General features: G+C 37.7%; 1 protein-coding gene across 4 annotated transcripts; it reads left to right on the top strand.

Annotated features, from left to right (window-relative positions):
• The first annotated feature begins 311 nt into the window (after positions 1-311).
• On the top strand, positions 312-25,076 carry EXOC5 (exocyst complex component 5). Of its 4 annotated transcripts, XM_014947039.1 has the most exons (19): positions 312-432; positions 4,229-4,376; positions 4,766-4,960; positions 9,444-9,508; positions 10,412-10,440; positions 10,671-10,780; positions 11,275-11,294; positions 11,409-11,433; positions 11,531-11,671; positions 12,830-12,912; positions 13,375-13,584; positions 13,849-13,884; positions 14,782-14,929; positions 17,041-17,149; positions 17,878-17,998; positions 18,845-18,931; positions 21,464-21,572; positions 22,018-22,233; positions 22,685-25,076. In XM_014947039.1, exons 2-19 carry the CDS (start codon positions 4,272-4,274, stop codon positions 22,871-22,873), a joined length of 1,998 nt encoding a protein of 665 aa, XP_014802525.1. In that variant the 5' UTR covers positions 312-432; positions 4,229-4,271; the 3' UTR covers positions 22,874-25,076. The 4 variants fall into 4 exon arrangements, with proteins under 4 accessions (XP_014802525.1, XP_014802527.1, XP_014802526.1 ...); XM_014947041.1 differs by lacking the exon at positions 13,849-13,884; XM_014947040.1 differs by lacking the exon at positions 11,409-11,433 and having other exon boundaries at positions 11,275-11,319.

The following is a 25,076-nucleotide window of genomic DNA, read 5'->3' as shown; positions in this document are numbered from 1 at the left end:
GTGTAGCTGCAGCGTGGTACAGACACTTTGTAATGACAAGCCATAAACTCAGCTGGAAATAAGGCCAGGTAATTTAGAGCCAACTCTTCACAGCCCTACAGCAAATTCTTTGATAGTAGTAGTCTGACAATATCTAGCCTAGATGTTCAAACCCACCATATTGAGAACGGTGTTCTCTATATTAAATATGTAAACAGAAGAGGTGACGGGGTAATTGTCAACACTGTACTTGCTCTTGATTGTAGTAAAGCTTCTAAACGCTTTCAAAATGATGTGTAAGCAGCTGCTTAAGGAACAACCCGCTGTGGCACATTGTAAGGAGTTTTTATTCTGTGGCTAGGAGCCTTTTGTGGCAGATGAATACATTGAACGCCTGGCATGGAGAACACCTGGAGGAGGTTCCAGAGGTGGAGAAGCTTTTGATCCAAAAAGGTAAAATAAAAATGCATAATAGTCAAAGTGAATGTATCTCTAATTGTACTGTTTTATTACACGTATTACAAAAAGCCTGTATGTAGTGTTGGTGTGTGTCCAAGGAGGTTTTCATTTGGGAGAATTGCTAGAATTTGTGACCATGAGCCAATTATTCAGAACCAATTATTCAGTAACAAGAGTAGGGAAAGTCACTTTCTGATTTAGACCTTTTGAATGAAGGAGAATTGATGTTGTTTGTCCTTGTCAGACATGAATGTTCCAAAGCACTGGAGTTGCAGGATTAAAGCATAATGCGAGGCTTCACTGCTATGATAGTTAAGTTAATTTAATGAGTTTCTTGCTAGTTTAGCTCCCTGAGCTGGCTTGTTGTGAGACCTAGTAGTTTACAGTCCTGGTGCAAACAAAAGGCACAAACAGGTAGGATGGAAAGAAAGGCAGGAACGTTGACATAGATTGTTTTAAACTAAGTTTGTGTGAATTTATATAGTCTGAATCAAATGGAACAGCTTGCTGCTGCTCGGTGGAGATGGGCTTGTGCCCCTCTTCCTTGCTCTTAGCTACAAGCTGTGATGGCTCATGTTGAGCTAGCTCTAGGCACGTGATCTCATGATAAGCTAATCTAACTCACTAAAATATCAGAAAACTAACCTGACAAGAAAAAAAATCCACTTTTTTTCCTAGTTGGCTTAGCAATTTTGGGGGACTGGAGAAGCCTTGGAGCAAGTGCGAAGGGGAGAGGCTGTGTGTCTGTGAGCTGGTGGTGAGAAGGGATGGGGGTGTGGAAAGAAGCCAGGCTTGAATAGGGGAAGTGGGGAAGGAGGAGGTCGTGCAGGGCCTTCTCTTGTATGTGGTGAGCTGGCTTGGCTCTGCTGGGAAACCTCACCCTGAGAAACCAGCCACCATCGAGTGGTGCATTGGTAACTGAGATGCACAATCTTATACAGCAGTGTTCAACATCTAAGCTTCTGTAATTCATATGGAAAGGACCCTTAAGATCATCCAGTCCAACAATTAACTTAATGCTGCTGAAACCACCACTAAACCATGTCCCTCAGCACCACATCTACCCATCTTTTCAACACCTCCAGGGATGGTGATTCCACCACTTCCCCGGGCAGCCTGTTCCAATGCTTGATAACCCTTTCTGTGAAATTCAAACCTCTGGATCTTCTTTTGTTTTGAAAAGAGTGACTCTTTCAAATAGTGCTACTTACCAGTAGTGATAGTCTTTTTAGAAATGTAATTAACTTACATGTTTTCATTTTTCATGTGATTCTAACTTTGGAAGTGAGCTTGAGCTTCTTCCTGTTTGATGGTTATCAGAATGCTGTTGAGCTAGCAGGGTCAAAAAAAAGTTTAGCTACATGAATGTTAATTTAGATTATGGTATAAATTCAAAGTGCAAGAGCTTGTCCTTAGTGACTTCTCATTCACCTGATCTTATTCCAGATGGAGACTGTTTGTAGTAACCTGAGCTATAACTCTGAAGAAGTTTAGGAATTACTAACTCCATAGACAAGCTGCTGTTATTCAAAAGCAAATACAATGAACTTCATTAGTGTGGTCAAAAGACATTCCTTCTGGAGCAGTCTGGCTTTCTGGAGGCATGCAAGAAGAGGAAGGATCTTGCTGGAGTTCTAGCAAGATGCTGAACCCTTGACGTTCAGTCTGGGGCCTATATCCTATGCAGAGCTTTATATGTGATTTATGCAGAAGCCTGGAAATGCACAACATTGCTTCCTGTAGCTCTTCCTCCACAGCTGTGCCTCGTATATATTTTAGAATAGTTAATGATTTGTACCAATACCAACTCAGTTTAACCTGTCTTCTATGTTTCTCCTGGTTTCCTTGTGTTAACTTCTGTGACGTGTTTCTGTATTTTTCAGGACAAGTGGGAAAATCCTGCAACAGTAAATATTTTTCTTGTAGGATCTTAGAGTATTGGGCAGGGAGCCAAAATTAGTATCAAAAAAGAAACAGACCTTATAGCGTATGGTTTCTCTCTTCTGTTCTTAGAAGATGATGCTTTTGTTTGGTAGAATGTTGGATTCTTTGTTTCTGTTCTGAGAAACCTGACCAGCAGCTACCTCTTCTACTTGATTATTCTTGTCTCTCACACTATATTGAATACTATTGTGGAATAATTGCTGAGTTTGCACAATACCTGTTTAAAAAACAAACCCAAGACTAAAGGGAATTAGGTTGTTAAAATTAACAGAAACTATCTGTGTTTCTTTAGGCTCTTTTTTCTTTTCTTTTTTGAAAGTATGCTTTGAGTTCACTATCATTTACATTTAATTTTAAAAATACTTCTGTAAACTTAAGTCTGTTCTTGTGGTTTTTTATAGAATCTAATGCAATATGCTTACTCTTGGGCTTTTGGCAAGCAGGAAGTGGAGGAAAGAAGTCATAAACATCTGCCCCAATCCACTTTTCTTTAATAAGTTGTGCCTTTAAGTCACTTATTGGCAAGATACCACTTGAAATTGGTTTTTAGACAATACAGTGAACAAAAAGGCAATTCGATTGCTCCAAGCAGCAGGATAAAAGCCAGTCATTTTAGCAGCAGAAGATAAAACTGAAAATTCAGTGAGCCTCCATGCAGCTAAAGAGAATCACATTAGTATCATTTAGGTGTTGCTCGGAGAAACCTCTAGATGTTGGCCAAGAGAAGTGCTGTAGTTGTTACTGGGAAGGAGCCATGTGAGTGTAGAATAATACCTTCTGCTTTTTTCTTCTGGTTGCTGAGAGTCTCTAACCTGTGCATGGGGAGCCAGGAGAAGGACAGTGTGCTCCTTCTGCCTTTCAGCAGCACTGCAGGCTGGAAGGGCTTCACACTCACAGTGTACCTTCTGAATGGGGTATATGTGAAAATGCAGATTCCTGAGTAGTCTAGAAATAGCCCCCTGGAAGGGATTTCTGTTTCTTCTCCTCTTCTGCTTTGTCATTACACCTGGGCAGCAGAGCTCTCAAATCTTTTATATGTTTTCAGTTATTAGCATGAGTTTTATGGCTATGGAGGATCTGGAAATAATCTATTCCCTAAGCATCAGTGACTGGGATGTTTAGAAAAATATAAGCTGAAAAGATGACTGGAATGGGACGGAATGAGCAAAAACAGGAATAAGAGAGAGAGACATTGAGAATAGAAAGAAAAAGAATAGAGGAAATTTAAAAATGCATTCAGATGTACTGTGTTTGAGAAGAGTAAAATACGAGTCCGAAAGAAAAATCAAAGTGATGGGAAAGGGCAGAAAAAGCCCCTTTAAATGATGTTATAGGAGGAAAAGAAGTGAAGTCAGGAAGCAACATGGTTGTTACCAGAACAACATTATGAGACTACATGATTGTATTCATTGCCTATTCATAGGGTGCTGATTTACAAGTTCACAGTAACATCTACAGTACAGTAGAAAATATTTTCCTGTTATAGACCTTACATTGAAGGGATGTAGTAGCCTAAGCTCCCTTTTCCCTGATGAGACTTATTAGGGAAGATGAGGATATAGTGATCTTTGTAACTGTGGCAGAGCCACATTCTTGAGTGGTATTTAGGTATTTCCCTCTCCCATGGCCTACAATTTATGTGATCACATAGCTTTTATGTAGATGTGGAATTTCTGTGCAACCAGGGTGGTATAGTTTAAAACAAAATAGCATTTTTAAGCTAGACATGATTGTATCAGCCTCATAGGCAAGTTCTTTTTTTTTTCCAGAGGTTTTTTTAAGCTCTCTGTGGAAGACAGTATCTTTTAAACTAAAGTCTGCTTTACTGTATTTTATTTTAAATCAGATTATTGGAAGAATTTGTAAATCATATCCAAGAATTACAGGTAATGGATGAAAGGATTCAGAGGAAGGTGGAGAAACTGGAACAGCAATGCCAGAAGGAAGCAAAGGAATTTGCCAAGAAAGTACAAGAACTGCAGAAAAGCAACCAGGTAAAATCTAAAGAATATAGTCAGTGCTAAGCTGTGCAAGTTCTAAAAGCATCACATGGTCTATTAACATTTCTTGGTACAGCCTGCTACTGTTTGAGATAAAAATAAAGAGGGTTTGATGGAAAACAGTTTCCCCTGTCAAAGGGGGCTTATCTGCATGTTCCATTAATGAGTATTAGCTATTCTGAAAGTAGCAAGTCTTTGCAGTAGTTTAAAGGAAGACACTAAACTTTAAGCAGTTGTTTGTAGTTAATTAGTGGTTCTGAGATACGGCACCTGGAAAAGTGATGCCTACGTTCACTACCCTGCTTACTGAAGTAAATTTAGTGTTTCCCAAAGTACAGTAAATGGAAATAATGAGTTTTGTGTCCGTGTCTGTGTTATCCCAGGTTGCCTTCCAACATTTCCAAGAACTAGATGAGCACATCAGCTATGTAGCAACTAAGGTCTGTCACCTTGGCGACCAACTGGAGGGGGTAAACACGCCACGGCAACGGGCTGTGGAGGCTCAGAAGCTGATGAAATACTTTAATGAGTTTCTGGATGGAGAGCTGAAGTCTGATGTTTTTACAAACTCTGAAAAGGTAAGAGCTGTCAGCGGGATGAAAGCAGTTCAAAGCAATAAGCACTACTGCCCTAATTACAAGCTGCTACCATGACTTACCATGGTCAGACTTCAAACCAGTGAGTGACTGACTTGTTAAAGTTTCATTGTTCTGAAATGTAAATTAACAACACTAGGCTGCAGATTGCTGATAAAGCATTTGTATTCAGTGATGCTTAATGTGGCAATGTTGGCATTTTTCATTTTATGAAATTATCAGAGATTTGAGAAATGCCGGGAGGGCAACTTTAGAGTGCATACAATATCTGCCTTTTTCCTTTGAACCCCTTGCCTCCGATCCACCCTGTAATGCAGAACGTTTCTGAATACAACTTCTTTGTGAAACTTTACTCTGTTGGGTCAGTCCACTGGCCTCGGATACCTTTTTGTCACAGCATGCCTTTGGGCTTTGTATAGTCCTGTGGTTATGTCTCCACCCTCTGAATTTAGAGGAACCGGGCAGGAAAACTTCAAAGAAATGTTAAAGCATTTTGTTTTTCTTACACTTCAAGAGTATATTCATGAAGCAAATGTAATTTGAATGGTGTGGCTAATAGAAATAAACTGAAGGAAAGGTGTCCAGCTCTAAGCAAAGGGGCACATATTAGATTTCTTTGTGCAGTCTGAAAGATAAGTAAAGTTGTTGGTTTGTTGTTTGTTGGGGTTTTTTTGTTGGTTTTTTTTTTTTTTTTTTTTGAAGTATGTCCTGAAGAATCTTCCAGCTCTTCTTAAATTCTGTGCAGTGGTATGATTGTAGTCAGGAAAAAAATTACACTATGTGGAAACAGCAAAAACTTGGTTTGCACAATCAGCAAAAAATAGGTGCTTGAAATGCAGCTCGGAAAGGACCCAAGAATAGGTTAATAGTCATCCCCTCTCTACTGAGCTGAAGGTGTCTCTCATGGAAATGAAAAACTAATCATTTCATATAGTTGTATTTCCAAGAAGTCAGTTGCATAGTGACTTCTGATTCATGGTCTGTGGATATATGGTAATTGCCAGTTGACAGTTTGCCCTAGTGAAAGAGGGAGCACATAAAAACTTCTCTGACTTCCAAGGAAAACAGAAAAGTTTCAACATAACAAAAGTTCTTTCTTCTATGGATGCCTTTCTAGATCTGTGTAAGTTGGTTTTTTTTTTTTCCCCCTAAGTAGCAGTTTAAAAATATTTAATGGTAAATAGCAAAGCATAAGTTCAAGAGAATTGTGTGTTGTCTGCTGAAGAGTCTTATATAAAAAACAACTTTTACTTATAACTTAAAGTTTTGTAATACTTTCTGCTGGAGGGTCTGAAAAAAAATGGTACATAAATAGGATAAACCTGGAAATTGGTAAACAAATCAGTCTTTAAACACCCTAAAGAATAATAAGAGAGACAGCAAATCTGGAGGAAGACAAGTGTAGTAAAGTGAAAGTGTTGCACCAGTCTGCAGAGGAAGTGTGTGGGAGTGCAAACAAGATTTTCTGGATACAATTTATCTTACTGGGACTGATTCCAGTCAAGGTGGGTTAATACTATTACTGTTTTGGATTTTGTAATACTATTACTGTTCTGTAACTTTTTGCCACCTAGTTTATATAGCGAGTAGAAGTAGTGTTTATAAGAGAGCCCTGCCTAGGCATGTGCTATCTCATCTTCTGGCAGCTTTGAACTAAAAATAGTTCTAAAGTGTGAGATAATAACAAATATTCCTAAATGTAAAACCTTAATGCTTTGTCAGTGTCTTCTTATCTTCAGCTGATGTGGGTTTTAGATAGCATTTTGGAGGATGTTACGATTTATTTTTTTTTTTTTTTTTTTTGTACTATGCCATCCCTCTTAAGTGTGGGTTTTATTTTGAGACATTGAAGGCAGGGAATACTGTGAAAGGAGAGGCAAGAAAAGAATTCTAATGCAGTTATTTCCTAGGGAATTCATATTTTTCTTAGTAGTGTCAGTTCTTAAAATCTGTTGGAATCCCTTTTTTCCCTTACACTCAAGTTGTTGCTTCCCACATTACTTTCTCCTAGCCTTACTGAGCGATTTCTAATTTACTGTCTCTGTGAAGGTTTTTCCTTGCTGTCTTGTCCCGTGTTGTGTGTCGTGTGTCTTCATCTTCTGAATCCTTATAACATCCCTCGCACTGCCAGCTAACCAGTCCCTCTCCTGCACTGAAGAATCTTAAACTGAAGAAATCACTCCAGTTGAAACGATTCAACTATCAAAATGATCTAGCAGCTGACTTTATCACGCAATAGCATTGTCCTGTGTTTAATGTGTTTAACTATTATTCTTAACATCCTTTCCTCCACTTATGTTCTGTACTCAACATCAAAATGTTTTATATTAAAGTTCTCTTGTCGGTGATTTTTTAGATTTTTTTGAGATATATTATTGCCTTTAAGCTGTATTTCAGAGTCTATGCTTATTTTGATTTAATAGTTTACAGAAGCCTGATTCAATTAAAAATGAAGTATGTCCAGTTTTAAGTAGAAACCATGGCGAATTGATTTGTTGTGGCCTCTGTTGTACATAAGAAAAGGCCCCGAATTCAATAAAATCTAAGTTAGTTAACAGCTATTGTGTGAAGAGAAGACAAAGAAAATGTGGCTTTGGGGTGTTTTGTTGGTTTGGGCTTTTTTTTGGCAACATTGGTGAATAGCTGCTAGTACATAGGCTATTCTAATGACATGAGTATCGATCACGATTGTTAGGTATTAAGGTTGCTGTAAGCCAATAGAAGTAACTGCTGTTTCATTGGATTTATTTGAGGAGCGTAGCTGCTTTGGACTTAAGAGGCTATTGTAAGTTGACAGTTCAAAACATAAGCAGCTCTTAATAAGCAGAATGGATATACTTTATGAGAGGTTTTTTATTATGCCCCTGTTTTTGCTGGGCAACCAACCTGGTGTGATGCCTGTGCTCTGTGTTCTTACCTGTGTGTCTTAGTTCTATTCTTGAAAAGTTTTAATCCTAACCTGCTCGAAGTGGTGGGAGAATAGGATTTCGTTACTTCCTTTCCTCTCACTCCAGTTCCCTGGAACATGCCAAACAGGAAGAACAAGATAAACTGCATGTTCTCCATGTGCTCTGTTGTATCGACTTCTAAAGGTTTTGATTGAATGTTGTAACTGGAGCTTTCATCATTCCCAGTCACCAAGACCATGTAATAAAGCCTGTAGCACCCTCCCAGACCTGTGTCCAGTTTGGGCCAGTCAATACTCTGTGTTTAAATCTGCTGAACTTCATTGGCAACCAGCTGCCTTCCTCACATTTTGAAATTGGGGTTTCCTGTAGTTTGAGTCAGCGCAGTGAATGAACTTCATTGGCAACCAGCTGCCTTCCTCACATTTTGAAATTGGGGTTTCCTGTAGTTTGAGTCAGCGTAGTGAAACAGTCACTGAGCACTAACTAGGTGCACTCCCCATCTGATTGATCGTGGAAGAATAAATGGTTAAAGGTTTTGCTGTTCAGGACAACAGAAATTTGCATGCTGAGTTAACTTTATTTGTTAGCTTTTGTATTCATGTGACTATTCATATTTTGTGGATGCATGAGTAACTGGCTTTCATCTTGGTCTTTGCTTTGGACCTCAGAGTTTTTAATTTCTAATACATCTTCTTGGGAGAATGTGGGGTACTCCAATTACGCTCTGCTTTGATCCCCTTCCTCCCCTCTTCACACTGAGCATTGTCATGGTGTTTTGGGACACAGCTAATGGCACCAATTGCAAAGAATTCCCCAGTGCTTTTCCTGGCATGTCTGAAAGGGTTGCTGGCCATTTCACTTCTGAGTTCAACAGAGATCTCTTCTGGTTGGGTGTGATTCAGTTAAGACTTTTATCCTAATCCTTTTGAAAGTCTAATGTTGCAGTTGAGCCAGTTCTGTGTTACAACTATATATTTTATTCCCAGGTAGAAAGGGTGCAAATTTTCATGAGATTGTTTTAGCCACGTTCTGATCTAATCAGCCCTGAGGAATCTTTGGTTTCCAAGCTGTATAGCTACGTTGGCATTGTGCAGTCATGAGCTACTTGTCCAGGCAGCTGAGGCACCTACGCAGACATGCCCAGTGTGAAAATACAATAGAAGACTTTTCATCATGTTTTGTCCTATAGAATTTTATGTTAAAAAAACCCCCAAGCTTTAAGCATCATAAAAGTATATACAGGAACTGGAGCTACTTGTCCAGGCAGCTGAGGCACCTATGCAGACATGCCCAGTGTGAAAATATAATAGAAGACTTTTCATCGTGTTTTGTCCTATAGAATTTTATGTTTAAAAAAAACCCCAAGCTTTAAGCATCATAGAAGTATATACAGGAACTCTAAGGAGGTGGTCTCTTCCATGTGTGTATCAACTCAGCTGGCTTTAGAAATAGAAAGTACATGTATGAAAATTGGACCAGTGGAAGAGGAGGAAAGGAATAGCCAACAATCAAATCAGACCTTCCTTAATAATTCTGTCATGTTTTACTCTTACCAGATTAAAGAAGCAGCTGATATTATTCAGAAACTGCATTTGATTGCACAGGAACTGCCTTTTGACAGGTAAAATTTTATCTGAACACCTTTTTTTAAAAAAAGTAAAATCTTCATCTAGCTATAACTTTCTGATGCTTCCCTTGTCTGCTTTCTGGGCTTGGTCTCTTCCATGTGTGTATCAACTCAGCTGGCTTTAGAAATAGAAAGTACATGTATGAAAATTGGACCAGTGGAAGAGGAGGAAAGGAATAGCCAACAATCAAATCAGACCTTCCTTAATAATTCTGTCATGTTTTACTCTTACCAGATTAAAGAAGCAGCTGATATTATTCAGAAACTGCATTTGATTGCACAGGAACTGCCTTTTGACAGGTAAAATTTTATCTGAACACCTTTTTTTAAAAAAAGTAAAATCTTCATCTAGCTATAACTTTCTGATGCTTCCCTTGTCTACTTTCTGGGCTCTTTAGATTAAAGAAGCAGCTGATATTATTCAGAAACTGCATTTGATTGCACAGGAACTGCCTTTTGACAGGTAAAATTTTATCTGAACACCTTTTTTTAAAAAAAGTAAAATCTTCATCTAGCTATAACTTTCTGATGCTTCCCTTGTCTGCTTTCTGGGCTCTTAGTGATTCATGCAGCTTTTGAGATGGATTGTGTGCTTATTTCTCTCTCCTATTCTCGAATTTGTGTTCGCACACTCATGTTGTAGGATCATCTTTACATACACATCCTAAACTGCTTAACAGACTTTTAATGGGATAATTTTGCTGTGCTGACTTAATGCTAGATTTGAATTAGATGCTTGTAGGTTTTTATGGATATAAAGCGTGTAACTTTTCTGTCGTCTTTGTGTTCCATGTTTTCATTTTTAAGTAGAACGTCTGTTACTCATGACCTGGGATGTCTGTGATTTCTCTTGAGATGTGGATTTGAATTTAATCGCGGTATTTTTGTTGTTAACAGGTTTTCTGAAGTAAAATCAAAGATAGCAAGTAAGTTATCTTCCTATATTTGAATTGTTAAATACGATTAAAAGTCGCGGTATTTTTGTTGTTAACAGGTTTTCTGAAGTAAAATCAAAGATAGCAAGTAAGTTATCTTCCCATATTTGAATTGTTAAAGATTATTAAAAGTATGCAATACTGTCAGTATTAAGAGTTTTTGTCGGTGCTTGTATTACACAGCCTGATGGATTTTTGTTGTTATCCCCTTTTCTCTCCAGGTAAGTACCACGATTTAGAGTGCCAGCTAATTCAAGAGTTTACCAGTGCACAGCGAAGAGGCGAAATCTCCAGAATGAGAGAAGTAGCAGCAGTTTTGCTTCATTTTAAGGTAAAAACTGAGAAGTTTAATTTAAATGCATAAATAAAAAAACCCCACAATACATTAAGTGCCTGTCTTAAGTGATCATATTTGCGTGGGCACAACTACCACGTCAGATAACACATATAACTTTAAAAAGTATTGAGCTGTTCCATCCAAAATCAGCTGCAGGAGAAGAGGAGGCAAAAGATGAGGGATTGGAGGCAGTGTCAGTTGGGGCCATTCTAAGATAATCTTTTCTTGTATGTGTGTGAAGTGACTTTCGTGCTTGAGAAAGTATTGAAACCTGTGGTGTATGTCCATGTAGAGTGGTGATAAGTGACGTTACGTTAGGTTTGTGATAAAAATGGGTTTGAAGGAATCTGCACTCTTGATGAATCTATTTTACTATTTCTTTTTTGCAATAGCTTTTTCATGGGGTTTTTATTTACTTGATTTCATTCTATGAAACCAAAAGCATGGCGAACCTGCTTTAACATTGAGTTGTTTTGCTCCTTCTATAGGGCTATTCACATTGCGTCGATGTGTACATAAAACAGTGTCAAGAGGTAATGTGTTTTATTTTACATGTATCAATTTGTGTGTTGATTTTTTTTAGTCGTATACGTTGTTGTAAATATATTTTGAAATGTGCTTCTGTGTACATAAAACAGTGTCAAGAGGTAATGCGTTTTATTTTACATATATCAATTTGGGTGTTGATTTTTTAGTCATATATGTTTTGTAAATATATTTTGAAATGTGCCTATAAACCCCTAGGGTGCATTCCTGAGGAATGATGTCTTCGAAGATGCAGCCATTCTCTGCCAGCGAGTGAATAAGCAAGTTGGAGAAGTCTTTAGCAATCCAGAGACTGTGCTAGCCAAACTCATTCAAAATATCTTTGAAGTAAAACTTCAGGTAAATTCAAATTTTAACGTGCTGAAGTTCATTGAGGAGACTTGGCATCCAAAAATATTGTACCTAGTAACAACAGTTAATGAGAATTTGCAATATTTATAATTTTGTGTGAGGATGTAGAATCACAGCTGATTGCTCTGTAACAATTCAGACAGATAATCAAGCCTATATCAAATAAAGCTATTATCTGTCTGAATTGTTACAGAGCAATCAAGCCTATATCAAATAAAGCCGCTTTTACCCTGAAGACAGTGCAACTGAAAGTACTCAAATTCAATATGTAAAATTATAAGGGAATCAGTGTGTCCATTAGCTAATTCACAGAAAGTAATACGCATATTAGATTTCTTCTGGGTGCCCCCTACCAAGAATATGTCAGGAAAAGAAGTTTCATGTTTAATAAGTATCTTTAATCTGTTCATTCTTGGAATTGGGTTTCCTGTGTGAGGTTAGCATTGAATAAGTGAAAATAACTTACATTGTGAATACTGTCTCACAGCTAATGCAATATTTATATGAAAGTCTGGAGTAGTTGAAAATACTTAAGTTTTTCATCCTGTGAATACACTCACTTAAGTGCCTAAAGTCAACAACGTGACTATTTGTTGCTAAAAGCAATTTCCACATAGATGCTATTATCCTTATAGTGCAGAGATTGAGCTTATATTTCATCTCCAAATTTGTGTGTCAGTTTTGACTTAGTATTTTACGGTAAATGATATTTTTTTGTCCAAATATTCAATGACATGAAGGCTCTAAGCTTGTATCTGCTTTGTGTATGTATGATGATAAGCAAATGTGTCAGCATCTCCTTTGCTTACTGTCAACTGTAGAAATGCCCCTGGGCCTCTGGTGCTTTCGATTCTTAAAAAGAGGGGATTTTGTGTTTGCTGGTCAAGCATATTTTCAAAGCAATCTGTCTTTTGTCTTTGCTTCGCACACTACTGCTTTGTATTATTAAATAATTTTCTTCTAAACGATGCATCTATCTATCTGTAGATAATGCAGGATCTGTAAATTAGATTTAAAAGCAAAGACTGTATGAATTAACTTAAGAAAGGTATTCGCTTTGCTGTAAACTACATAAAATCCAGCAAGCAGTGAGTATGACCTGTGGTTGCTACTTCATCTTCTAACAGATGTACCCAAATTTTACAGAGTTATGTGAAAGACCAGCTAGAAGAACACAGGAAATCAGATGCAGAACAGTATCTTAAGAATCTCTATGACCTATATACAAGGTATTTATATATCGATGATGACGTTGTTGTAGATATTCTCTTGTAATAGATTGATTTATTAGCAAGATGCAGGAAGAGAAGCCAAAAATGTAAACTTCTCATAAAAATGGAAAGTTTTTTATGGCCATTAACCTTTACGATGATTACTTCCATAAAGAAAAATTAAAATTGCCATTATTATTTTTAATGGGAAGCATTTCGTATAGTGATCTTTGAGAGTAATTTTAAAACTGTGCAAAAGCCTGTCCTCCGCATCTGACTGGGGACTTATTTGATTGCAACTGTACTGTATGTAATTAAACGTGAATTATGCAGAATTCTTTACTTAAATGTAAAGCTGCTAGAAGTCTTAATCGCAATCAGGATTCTGTTGTGGTATGTACTTTACAAACATGTAATGCTGTAATTCATACAAATTCAACCTTTTCCTCCTCTCCCCTTCTTTGTTTCTTTTGCATAAAGAACTACTAATCTGTCAAGCAAATTGATGGAATTTAACTTGGGTACTGATAAGCAGACTTTCTTGTCTAAGCTTATCAAATCCATTTTCATTTCCTACTTGGAGAATTACATTGAGGTGGAAATTGGTTATTTGAAAAGTAGGAGTGCTATGATTCTGCAACGCTATTATGATTCCAAAAACCACCAGAAGAGGTCCATTGGCACAGGAGGGTAAGTTTCTTCTGTGAAGTTTTGTCCTTTTAAAACGGAAGGGAGGCGGTAAGGGGAGAAACGGTATTTGCTGTGTCAGATACAGTGATGAACTGCAAAAGAACAGGCTTCTAAAATGACCTACAGCTTTTTATAATTTGCTGTCACTTTATGTTAACTTCTGCTAAAAAGTGTATTGCTCTCGGTACATGTGAAAGGTGATGCATGGTATTTATACGCTCATGGGAAATGAAAAATACCAGTTAAACCTATGTTTCAACTTAGGATCCAGATCCACAAAAGGACTGAAGCGAAATTAAGGTACCTAAAGCATGTATATGTGTGTATCTAAAAGCATACATTTTTTTTCACCTGCCTAGGTCTTGTGGTCCCCTCCCAAGACCTAGGAAGGGGAAAAGAGCATAGCAATGTCAGTGAGAAAGCTCTTAGTGAGCCCAGAAGATGCAATGGACTTAGAGAAAGGTAAAACAAGACTTCATTATCCTCAGGGTAGAGAAACTCTAATAAAGGCGTAGTGACAAGTGGGAAAGGAAGAATTAGAACTTGTGTGAAGCAGAGGTGATAAGACTACTGCAGCTTTCAAAGAGCTACTGAGTTCAGTGTATCAGGAATGAAAAGTGATTTGAAGAGAACAGCAGCAGCAAAGGAATTACATGAGTTCAAAAACAAAAGACGAAAATTTAATTTTCGTGGGGAAAATTAAATTGATTGTCGTGACTGACTTTATGGGTTGTTTTATGCATGGAAATGTGTTGGAGCATGCTCGACTAGATCAGGACTGCTGAGATAGTGGATGAGGATGAGAGGATTTGTGGGCGTGGATGAGACAGAAAGCTCTCATTAGTGTTTTGAAAGTGCAGTGTGACAGAATGTATGGAGGCTACGCTTTGTCCACAGAGCACAAGTGCCATAAGATTCAATTGAAATTACCATTATTCCACAATGGGGAATAGCTGGTCCCCTGGTGTGAACCTGCCATGGTAGAACACAGTTGACCATGGTATCAGAGATGGTAGTTTTCTGTTTACTGGCAATTTTTTTTTAAGCTTGCAAGACTGTCTTAATGCTTGTGTATCCTAAACCGTGTCTTGGGTTCTGTTTTTTAAGTTAACAACTAAAACATCCTAAATCATTGTTGAATTTGAACATCAAAATTTCCATCCAGTGACATCTTCTTTTGGTGTATCTTTGTTCTAGTATTCAAGACCTCAAAGAGAGAATAAGGCAACGTACAAACTTACCCCTGGGGCCAAGTATTGACACACACGGAGAAACTTTTCTGTCGCAAGAAGTGGTGGTTAACCTTTTGCAGGAAACTAAACAAGCTTTTGAAAGATGTCACAGGGTAAGTTCACTTCCTGTGATCTCCATTAATGATAAAATTTTGGGCGTGAAATGAAATCTTGAGGTTCAATTTTCAGTTGAAGTGTGAAAGGAGGAAAGGAAGGACATTAATAAACAAATTAATTCTCTGTTGTATTTTTCACTGGATCTGGGGTCGTGGTGGAGGTGAAGGGTTTGCTTTTGAAATGTGGATCTAGTTGTCTTTTCTGGATTTTAATACTGTCTATTTTTGGAAGAAGTGGGGAGGGTTAAACCTATTGCCTGCATTGCTTTTCTTACTACTTTAGACCAAAGTCTTGAGAAGCCTTTAGTGTATTCTTTTTTCCTGCTTTAAAAATACAGGGAACAGTTCAACAGTTGTTTTCCTGTGTTACCTGCCATTTCTTCTAGTGTTAGAGATAAAATACTGAGAGGAATAATCTTTAACATGGTTTACTGTGGTAACCCTCTGCTGTTCTTTAAATGTTTTAGTCTAACAAAAAAAAAGTGTTTTCTTTCTAATTAAAGTTCTTTTGTCAGTCGCTGTTTGTCTGATACTTTGTAATTAAAAACCCTTAAAATTTAATTGCAGACTTAAATGATGGGGATTTTTATTAGCTAACTACATTGTTTTCTAACAAACTTTAACACCTCTAACATTCTAAATTAGCTTAGTGCAGAAAAACTTAATGCTTTAGATATTTAGAAGTTTTAATATTTTATATACTTAGAGGGGCCAAAGGTATAGCAAAATACAGGTACAGCAGTGTTTCCTGTACCTGCTGGGATGACCACCTTCCTGGTGGTGAAAGTCAGTGACTGCAAGTCAGGCAGGTAGGTCGTTATTTTTCTCAATATGATAGTTGCTAGAAATGGTTGGTAAGTTCATGATATAAAGTAACTTTTTCCAGTTGTGCACAACTTTTTTGTTTCCTATTGGGATCAGAATTTTTCATACTTGGTCTGAAAACAATTGTATGTATTGGGGTAGAAACCATTGCTAAAATGGATCTTGGTATATAAGGAGATTTTTAGAATTGCAGGTGTCTGATTTCTCCATTATACATGCTGCTGGGGTTTTGTTTGTGGTCAGGGCAACTCACTATGCAAAACAGAAGTTTAAATATGTCCCTGGCTAATTAATTGTAATATTTATATCACACGACGGCTGCATGCAGGTACGCTGTGTGTCCCAATTGTGACTGCTTTAGGCAAAATAAGTTAATAATTCTGAATGTAATCGTTTATTGCAACATTTTGGTGTTTTGTTGTTGGCGGGTTTTGTTTTGTTGGGTTTTGGGGGGGGAAGCAGAAATCTCTAGGAGTGTTGTTACGTAAATTAACTTAAATTGCAGTCATAATCTTTCTTACTCCTGGCTTTGTAAATTCTTCACATAATTCCTTAAAAACCAAAGTCGTATTTGTTTTGTGCAAAAGCCTTGTCACGTTTTTCTTTAGAAAAGGGATTTACTGACAGGTTGCTGTCCAAAATCCCATGTTGCTTCCAGCTCATGAAGGTACAGATGCTCTGGGTATATGTGGGCATTACTTCACTTAATAAAAATTTTCATGCTCTGTTGACTCCAGCTGAACTGTGATAAATGTAGTTGAAGTTCAGGCTGTGTTATTATTTTTTCTGCAGTAGTGTGGTGGTGCTAAAAGAGCAGCTGTGCTGGGTGAAACCGAAGATTCATCAAACCCAGTGTCCTCTCTCTGACTCTGGCCAGTGGCAGAAGCTTAGGAAAAGAGAAAGAAAGCAAAGCACAGATAGTCAGCTTTTCTGTTTGTTTTCCTAGCACCCAGCAGTATGCAGTTTAGATAATTCCTGAGAGTACATCTGGACAATCGTGTTTTAAGGACTAATAATTAATATCTCTCATTATTATTAACAACTGTTCATACTTCCACTTTTTATAGCATCCTGTGGCTTCATTTTACTTGTTAATCCAAAGGATGTATTGATATTAAAGGCTGTTCCTGAATAGTTCTCTGTATGGATACTTTTAGTTTAGAATAAAATTCCAATTATTTTGGAGTACTTGTTACATTCTAAGCTTATCCTCTATGCAATATTGGATAAACTTTCAAATGTATGTAGAACTGACCTTTAAAATATTTTTTTTTTCTTTAAAGCTCTCTGATCCATCTGACTTACCGAAGAATGCTTTCAGAATTTTTTCTATGCTTGTAGACTTCTTATGTACTGAACACATCGATTATGCATTAGAAACAGGCCTTGCTGGTGAGTTTAATATTTTTCTGAGCATTTCACCTCATTGGACTTTTTGTGCAGATGATCTTTGCGGGTCCTTGCTGTGCCTTATTGATTGGCCTTGTTCAGGGTGTATTGGTTAAATTAAATTTGGTTTGTGTATTTGAGAGTCAGCATTGAGTGTCTTCTATAGTGTAACTTCCATTTGGGGAATTGATGCACAGATGGAAACATCCTACTGTCTTTACAAACATTTGTATGACAGAAATTGGGACATCAGCACTCTCTACCTCTTTTAATTTTTCTCTGAGCTGTAGCAAGAGAACATTTTTATATTAAGGCTCAGTGTCTTATGTTTTCTAAGAATTTATAAGCTTTGAGGAATTCTATGCTTGTTTGTATACCTGTGCCTTTTAAAAAGTGATAATGAATAACAAAGCTACTTGTATTAAGTTAAAATATTGACAGTTGAAATTTTACATTCATGAAAGCATAATACATATGTACTGAAGAATTATTTAAATTGGCCATTCCATTTTGCTTTTAGAAGTTTTACAGGCAAGATATTTCTATGCTTATGGTTATTACCCCATATAGCTATGAGAAGTGCTCTATATATGGTACCATGGTAAATTTTTGAAACTCCTAAGCCTGTGATTTAAGCATTCATGGAAATATTCTGCATATTTCAAAAATCATCATGCTAATTATAAGAACCACTTATCATTACAATCCTAATGAAACCTCCTTTGCTTTAGGCATTCCCTCTTCTGATTCAAAGAACGCAAACCTTTATTTCTTGGATGTTGTCCACCAGGCCAATACTATTTTCCATTTATTTGACAAGCAATTCAATGATCATCTGATGCCATTGATCAGGTACCTTAGTTTGATTAGCATTTCCTTTGTGAATGGTCATTTTTTGGTGAAGAAAGCGGGTTGTTTTTTTTTTTTTCATTCTTCATCTCTCTTAAGAGGAGTTTATGGTTGGAGTGGTTCAGTTTGGTGTTGTGGGAAGATAAGAGGGGGGAGAAGGGAAGTTAAACAAGTTGGTACCTTGGAGAATTAATGTGAGAGAGGGAGCTCCAAGACTGTTGATAGGAAGAAGAGAAAAGTTTCTCCTCAGAGACCTCCCTGCTCCATTGCAGCACTAGAGGAGGCTTGTGGCTGCACCTGGGGCTGAGCTGGCAGTATCAGGAGGGCTGAGATTCCTGGGGGCACCTCACAGGCTCTGCAGAGGGAGCAGCTGCCCATGCCTTGGGAGCCACATGTCAACTATGTGAAGGCTGCAAGTTGGTGGGAGCCATGAGTGGGATACACTCAAGGTAGAGCTCACTGGTGGACACCGAATTAGTCTGCATGAAAATCTAGGTCTGCTTGCTCACCTGCCAGGGGGCTACTGCTCAGGTGACACAACGCTGCCTAAAGCATGTGGCAGTGTGTGTCAGCCCTCACCAAATCCTGCTCAGGGTCAGATGGCTCATCAGGCTGTGAGTTTGTTGCCCCAAAACTAGCTAACTCCATCTAAACTAGTCCTTTCTCATGGGATGGAAAAATCCCAACACGGTCCTGTTGTACATAGCAGACTCTCAGAGACCTCCCTGCTCCATTGCAGCACTGGAGCAAATCTTAACATGGTCCTGTTGTACACAGTAGACCCAGCAGACAAATTTGTTTTGATATTTTAACACCCTGTCCTGCACCCAACCCTTTCTACTGTTGCAGCTCTTCTCCTAAGTTATCTGAATGCCTCCAGAAGAAAAAGGATATCATAGAACAAATGGAAGTGAAGCTGGATATGGGCATTGATAGGCAAGTTGAAATTTAAACTTTCTGTTCATCATTAATTCTTGTAAAACTCCTTTGTGATATATGTTAGCTTTCCTTTCAAGGATTATTTATTTCTGAACACAAAGTTGGTTTGTTTTTTTAAAAATCCATAAGTCTGCACTATTGTGCATAGGAAACTTAGACTTTTTTTCCCAAGGGGGTCACATTTTCTATGACATATTTCTGACCCACAAATGCTTCTGGAAGGATGCTGAAGGAATTTACTTACGTTGAAAAAGTGCAATAATTCATTTTTACTTTACTGTCTCAAACTACTTCTTGCTACTTTAAGGGAAGGAAGAGTGATGATTGAAATAGGTTAAAGACTTGCAGGATTTCCATTAGGAGCAAAGTTTGACAAAAATAGGTTAGATGATTTGCTGGAATCTGTGCAGTGCCATGGATTAGACCTAGTCATAGAAGTTTATGGACCTGGAATAATTTTGATAATGACATTGACTTGCTTTAAGGTTCTGACTGGCTTATTTAATCCTTTTTTTTTTTTTTTTCCATTTCTCCAAATAAAAATGAGAAGATGGGTATAAAAATTGTAAATTAAAATCATAGCTGTTTCGTAGCAGAGGAAAATGACAAACTAACAAGCTTAGTATTAAGAAATAGAGCTGTTGTCCAGTGCCCTACTTTGGTCTGGGAAGCACGGAGCGTTCCCATTTTTCAAGGTGGCGTAAATCAATCTAGAACATGTCACCTAAGCCTTCTGTGCCTGTCCTCTCTCTGCAGTAATGGAAAATACTCATTCTTTGGGTAACAAGGGCTACTCTGGAAATTATTGTTGAGGTTTTTATAAGGATTGCACCATATTGGAGAGGGATGAGAACACTCACTGTACAGGAAAAACAGTCATTGCGTTTGTGTCCTGCTGGGTACTTTCTGCAGAGAGATGAGGAAGAGATTTCATATATTATTTGCACTTGCATTTTCTGCAGGTGCAAAAAGAAGGGTGGACGTAGAGGATGTGTAAGTGGCAATTGAGATTTTAGCTGCTCCTGCTGGAAGTGATCTTAGAGGTTTAAATAGAAAGTTTGGAATACTTGAACCGATGAGGCTTTAAGCTTAGATCTAGACAAATATGTCAGTCATCAGCATTAGGACAGTTTGTAACTGTTTGTGTAAAGCAATTAGTCTCCTAAAAGTGATAGTAAGAAACAAGTCTCAGTTGGAAAAAGGTACATTCAAAGGTTTGTAGATGGAGACTTCAAAAAATCTGTGCTTTGGCCCATGTAAAATAGATTAGTTTTGAGATGAATGTTACATGTCAAAGGTGTTTGTGTACCTGCTTACATGCTACTTTGTGGTGCCACTGATGCTATTGAGAATTCATTGTCGTGCTTAAACTAGATCGTTCCTTTAAAAAATAAAACCAAATTCTTAAACTTTGATGGTTTCAACATCATCCAATCTGGAAAAGTCCAATAGCTTCTCAAATGGCAAGCGTAGGAAAGTCTCCCTCTGTCAAAGTGATTTATTAGCCAAACAAAATCAGTACAACTGGTTTTCTTTCAATGCATATTCTGTCTGAACAACCTTGTGGGAGTGTTTATTGAAAACGGAAATTGAGGAGAATGCAAGGTATAATTTCTTTAAAAATCTGTTGGTATGGGGATTGTTAAATGAAGTACACCTGAAATGCAAGTCTGAGCTCTATGTATAGAAAAGAAGTTTATTCCCTCTTTGGATACATATATTCTTCTCTTCTTCACGCCAACTTGAATCTTTCAAGGCTGTAATGGCCTTGATGTGTTTCCTTTGGGGAGGTTTTGGGGGGTGAAGAGGTGAAGAGAAGGGGAGACAGAGGGAAGTTCCTGGCAAAGGTGGGCACTGAGAGGGGTATCCAGCCTCTGCTGGCTGCATTGCTGTGTGCCTTTTGGTTTGCACTTAAAGTAAACCAGGGCCTTGACCTTAGATAATGTTCTGAAAAGATAAATCCTATGAGGGAGAAATAAATGACACTGTAAAACTCTAGGAAATAGTTTCTGAGAAATACCAAGCTCTGGCAAAGGAAGAGGTTTTTCCTTTTTATTAGTGTTTTGTTGTTGGTGGGTTTTGGTGGGATTTTTTGTCCCCTCTATCCTTTTCCCAGTGTTTTCTGATGCTTACTTCTCAGTAATATGTGGGGAGATAAAATTCTGCTACACTCTTTGGAAGGTTTCCTTCAGCTTTCTGATTCCCTCTGCATTGAGGAATGCCATCCAGTTTCTCTGAAGAGCTGGACTGGAATGGATTTTTTTTGGCTAATTCTTCTTTTTCTAACTGTTTACATAAAATCAAGCATATCTTCTCTAGAGAATTGTATTGCAACTTCAGTGTGTGTGAATGTCTGTTAAGTGAAGTATTTCCTTTAACATGTCCCAGCACTGCTTGCATCTTATAATATTGACTTTTATAATAGATAATATTACTTTTATATAGAATCATGTTAGTATATATAAATATAAAAATCAAGGGAATTAGAATGTTCCCTTCAAAACCTAATTTGTATTTGTAACTTTAAAGGACGCTGAATTGTATGATCGGACAGATGAAGCACATCTTGGCTGCAGAGCAAAAGAAGACAGATTTCAAACCAGAAGATGAAAACAATGTTTTGATTCAATATACTAACGTAAGTAAATGAAGTCCCGCCTCATCAGTATAGCTTCAAATGCTCACAAGTGTTACCAGGCACAAGATGTTTCTTACCAAACACACATTAGATGTTATGTGTGCACTTCCAAACTCTGTTGTGGACTATTTTCTCAAGCTGAAAAGGAGCCTTAGCAGTTTTGTGTCTAGTGTCAGACACAAATTGGTAGGTGCTAGACAAACTTACATTCTTTCCCCTCCCAAGAGGCTCAGATTTGGAACAAGGTTTTTAGCTGCTAAATAGCTTTAAGCTATCAGTTTCAGAAAATCAATTGTCAGGAACTTTCTAGTTCCTGGGTGCTTTTTCCCTTTAGAATGTCAGGAGCATGACAAAGCACCACAGGTGTGGTGTGAGCATCCTTTGCTGCAGAACTGATTCTAGAAATTAAGTTACCTAATTCTTTTTTTTTCTTTTTATTATTTAGGCTTGTGTTAAAGTCTGTGGCTATGTTAGAAAGCAGGTGGAAAAGATCAGAAATTCTATGGATGGCAAGAATGTGGACACAGTTTTGATGGAGCTTGGAGTTCGTTTCCATCGACTCATCTATGAACATCTACAGCAATATTCCTACAGTTGCATGGGAGGCATGTTGGCCATTTGTGACGTGGCTGAGTATAGGAAGTGTGCCAAAGACTTCAAGGTAAGCATGTATGGACTGATGATGTACAGCCACGTCGAAAATAGTAGCAGGACTCTTTTTTCATCAAACAGTTTTAATTCATAAAAATAGTTACTGTTTGAACACCAGCATTTCATGTACTGATGTTGTATATTCTGTTACTATACTAGCGGTTCTTTATAATGTCCTAAAGAGCAGTTTCCTGATTCCATTTTATTGCTTGCAGGCTCTGTGTGTTTATTCAAGAAGTATTGAGTTTGCATTATTATGTGTTTATGTATAACTTTGCGTGTGTATGTATCTCCTTACAGATATGCATGCATCTATATATATTTATGCACGCATGAGAAGAGAAAGATGAATGCAAATCCTCTGTAGGGAGGAAGCATTTTGAAAATCTGGGTGGACATTCGAGTTCAAGCAACTCTAACTCTTAATATCTGTCTTTCTCTGTTTTTTCTCTTAACCACAGATTGCGCTGGTCTTACAGCTCTTTGATACCTTGCATGCACTTTGCAATCTTCTGGTTGTAGCCCCGGATAATTTAAAGCAAGTTTGCTCAGGAGAACAACTTGCTAATCTGGACAAGAACATCCTTCACTCCTTTGTTCAGCTGCGCGTCGATTATAGGTCTGCTCGTCTCGCTCGTCACTTCAGCTGAGAGCAGGGAAAGAAATGTTATACCTTTTTGGGCCGGCCTCAGTTGCTAGAAAGCACAGGGAATGATTTCTTACCAAACCATGGTTGTAACTTCTGTGGGATAATGACTGTTCAGAATAAAGCAGCAGCCATATTTAAACCTGACTGTGTAGAAGGCAAGCAGATAAAAATCTGAATGGTGTTTCATGTAAACTAAAGTTTTCTCAGTAAAGGATTTTGCAGATTTACTTGCTACTGTTTTGGTTTGTTTTTTTTTTCATTGGAAACATGTCAGTGTAGGAAAGCAAGTGGCGCATTGAAAGTATTTTAGTCTTCAATATTGAATTATCAGATACCATTTGTTAGACTTGAACTACAGAGCATAGCGTAGGTAATGGATTACATAGACTAGACCAGTGTAAAAACATTCTTCATCAATTTTAATGACTTAGACTTCAGCACAGCTAATCATAATCAAATTATCTTTGATTGGTGTTTCTAAGTCATTTCTTTCATTTAAAACGTTATCCTGCTCAATGTAATTTCTTGCTCTAATTAATTAGCTTGGAATTTCTTTGAGACGTAGGAGTAAAAGCAACACTGTCCCAGAAGGATGTAATTTATTCATTGTGTAGCATTCTAAACAGAACTAAAGTGGTGACAAGTTTGGGGTGGTTTTTTTTGGTTCTTTGGGGTTTTTTTGCACCTAACAGTCGAGGGCCCACCGGAATGTATTTGCCATTGTATGATCTGAGATTCTTGTCTCCGATACCAGCACACTGAATTTTATGTATGCTCCTCAAGTAAATGCAGCTGCCTTGTCTAAGACATTCTTATCACAAGGTGAAGGCGCCCATTGCTGAGTTAATATAAGAGAACTTTCTCCTGTCTATTGTTTTGTATGTAAATAAATTCAGATTATAACAAAGTGAAAGGAAAAAAATGTAGCCCAGTTGTTCATATGTGGGAGGAATGGACCGTGGCTCTAGCAAAAACCTAGAGTTGAAAATTCCTGTGCTGACGACGATTGATCCTCTCAGTGCCTGAGCAATATAAAATGTTGAAGTGTGCAAAAGCTTCTCTTCCACTGATAATAATGTCAATATTGGAGATGGGCTGCTTTTGTGTCCCTTATGCTCCAGCCTTTATTTGAGGTGTTTCTGAGATGGACCCATAGTGTGCATATAGTGAACTGAAGCAACAGTGATGTTTGAAACATCTGGAGTAGTTTTTCCACAAGCAGTTGAAAATTGTTGTAAATAGACCTTTGTTCAGAGTGAGCCCTTGTGGAAAGCAGGTTGGAACTGCTGTGGTTTGTCTTCAATCTGGCTTACATCATCCTTGAACAAATCATCTGTAACACTTTATTTCTACTCTGGGCTCAGCCTGTGTTCTGGAAACTTCTTTCTCTCCCATCTGCAGAGCAGCATTTCTAGAAATCTACTTTATGGGTCGGTCAAATAAAATTATTTTCCTGACTTCTAGGTGTAGTCGATATTGACAGACTTGTGAGGGACTTCTCTTGGTTAGTTGAGGTTCTTCTGCTTCATTTTCTATTCAGCAGAGCATTTTATTGGTAAACAAGAGAAAGGTGCCAGATTGTCTCCAAGTATTCGGGGAGACGGGCTGCTTTGTTGAGCTCTGGAGCTCTATTCCTTCGCCATGGCAAAGCCACAAAGAATTTGGGACACTAGAGGAGGCACACGCTTGTACTGCTGCCATTTATTTTCAAAAGCTCTGATGTGAATTCAGATGATACCTCTCTGTTACCTCTGTAACTGAAAGCCAACAATTTTAAGGCTGTGGTTTTATTAACCAACACAGAATCTTTCTACAAAACAATAATGTGTCAATTTGTAAACACTTCAGAACAGTGAACATCATCTTAAGATCGCAGATGACAGAAGTGCTTCGGGATTTGTTGTATGATTGAATTATTTTAAAGTTGTATGAAATGTATTTACCATATTTCTTGCTTTATTAGCTGTGTTTTCCATGCATATGCTCAGTGCAATATTTTCATTATGCCTGTTAACAGGAGGCAGCAAAAAGTAGGTGAATACTTAAACTTAGATCTGTAAACTCTTCCTCAATAAAAAGAATTCCTTCCAGACACTTTTTTTTCATTTCATTTCCATGTTCTTCAAAAATCTTTATACTCAGTTGTATAAGCCCTTCTATTTAAAAAAGAAGAATAAAAAATAAAAGTAATTTTACTGACCAAA

Source organism: Calidris pugnax, unplaced genomic scaffold (genome assembly GCF_001431845.1).
Source record: "Calidris pugnax isolate Ruff unplaced genomic scaffold, ASM143184v1 scaffold127, whole genome shotgun sequence".
NCBI classification, from domain to species: Eukaryota; Metazoa; Chordata; class Aves; order Charadriiformes; family Scolopacidae; genus Calidris; species Calidris pugnax.
Note: the sequence above shows the minus strand (reverse complement) of the source record. Positions and strands in the feature narration are given on the sequence as shown.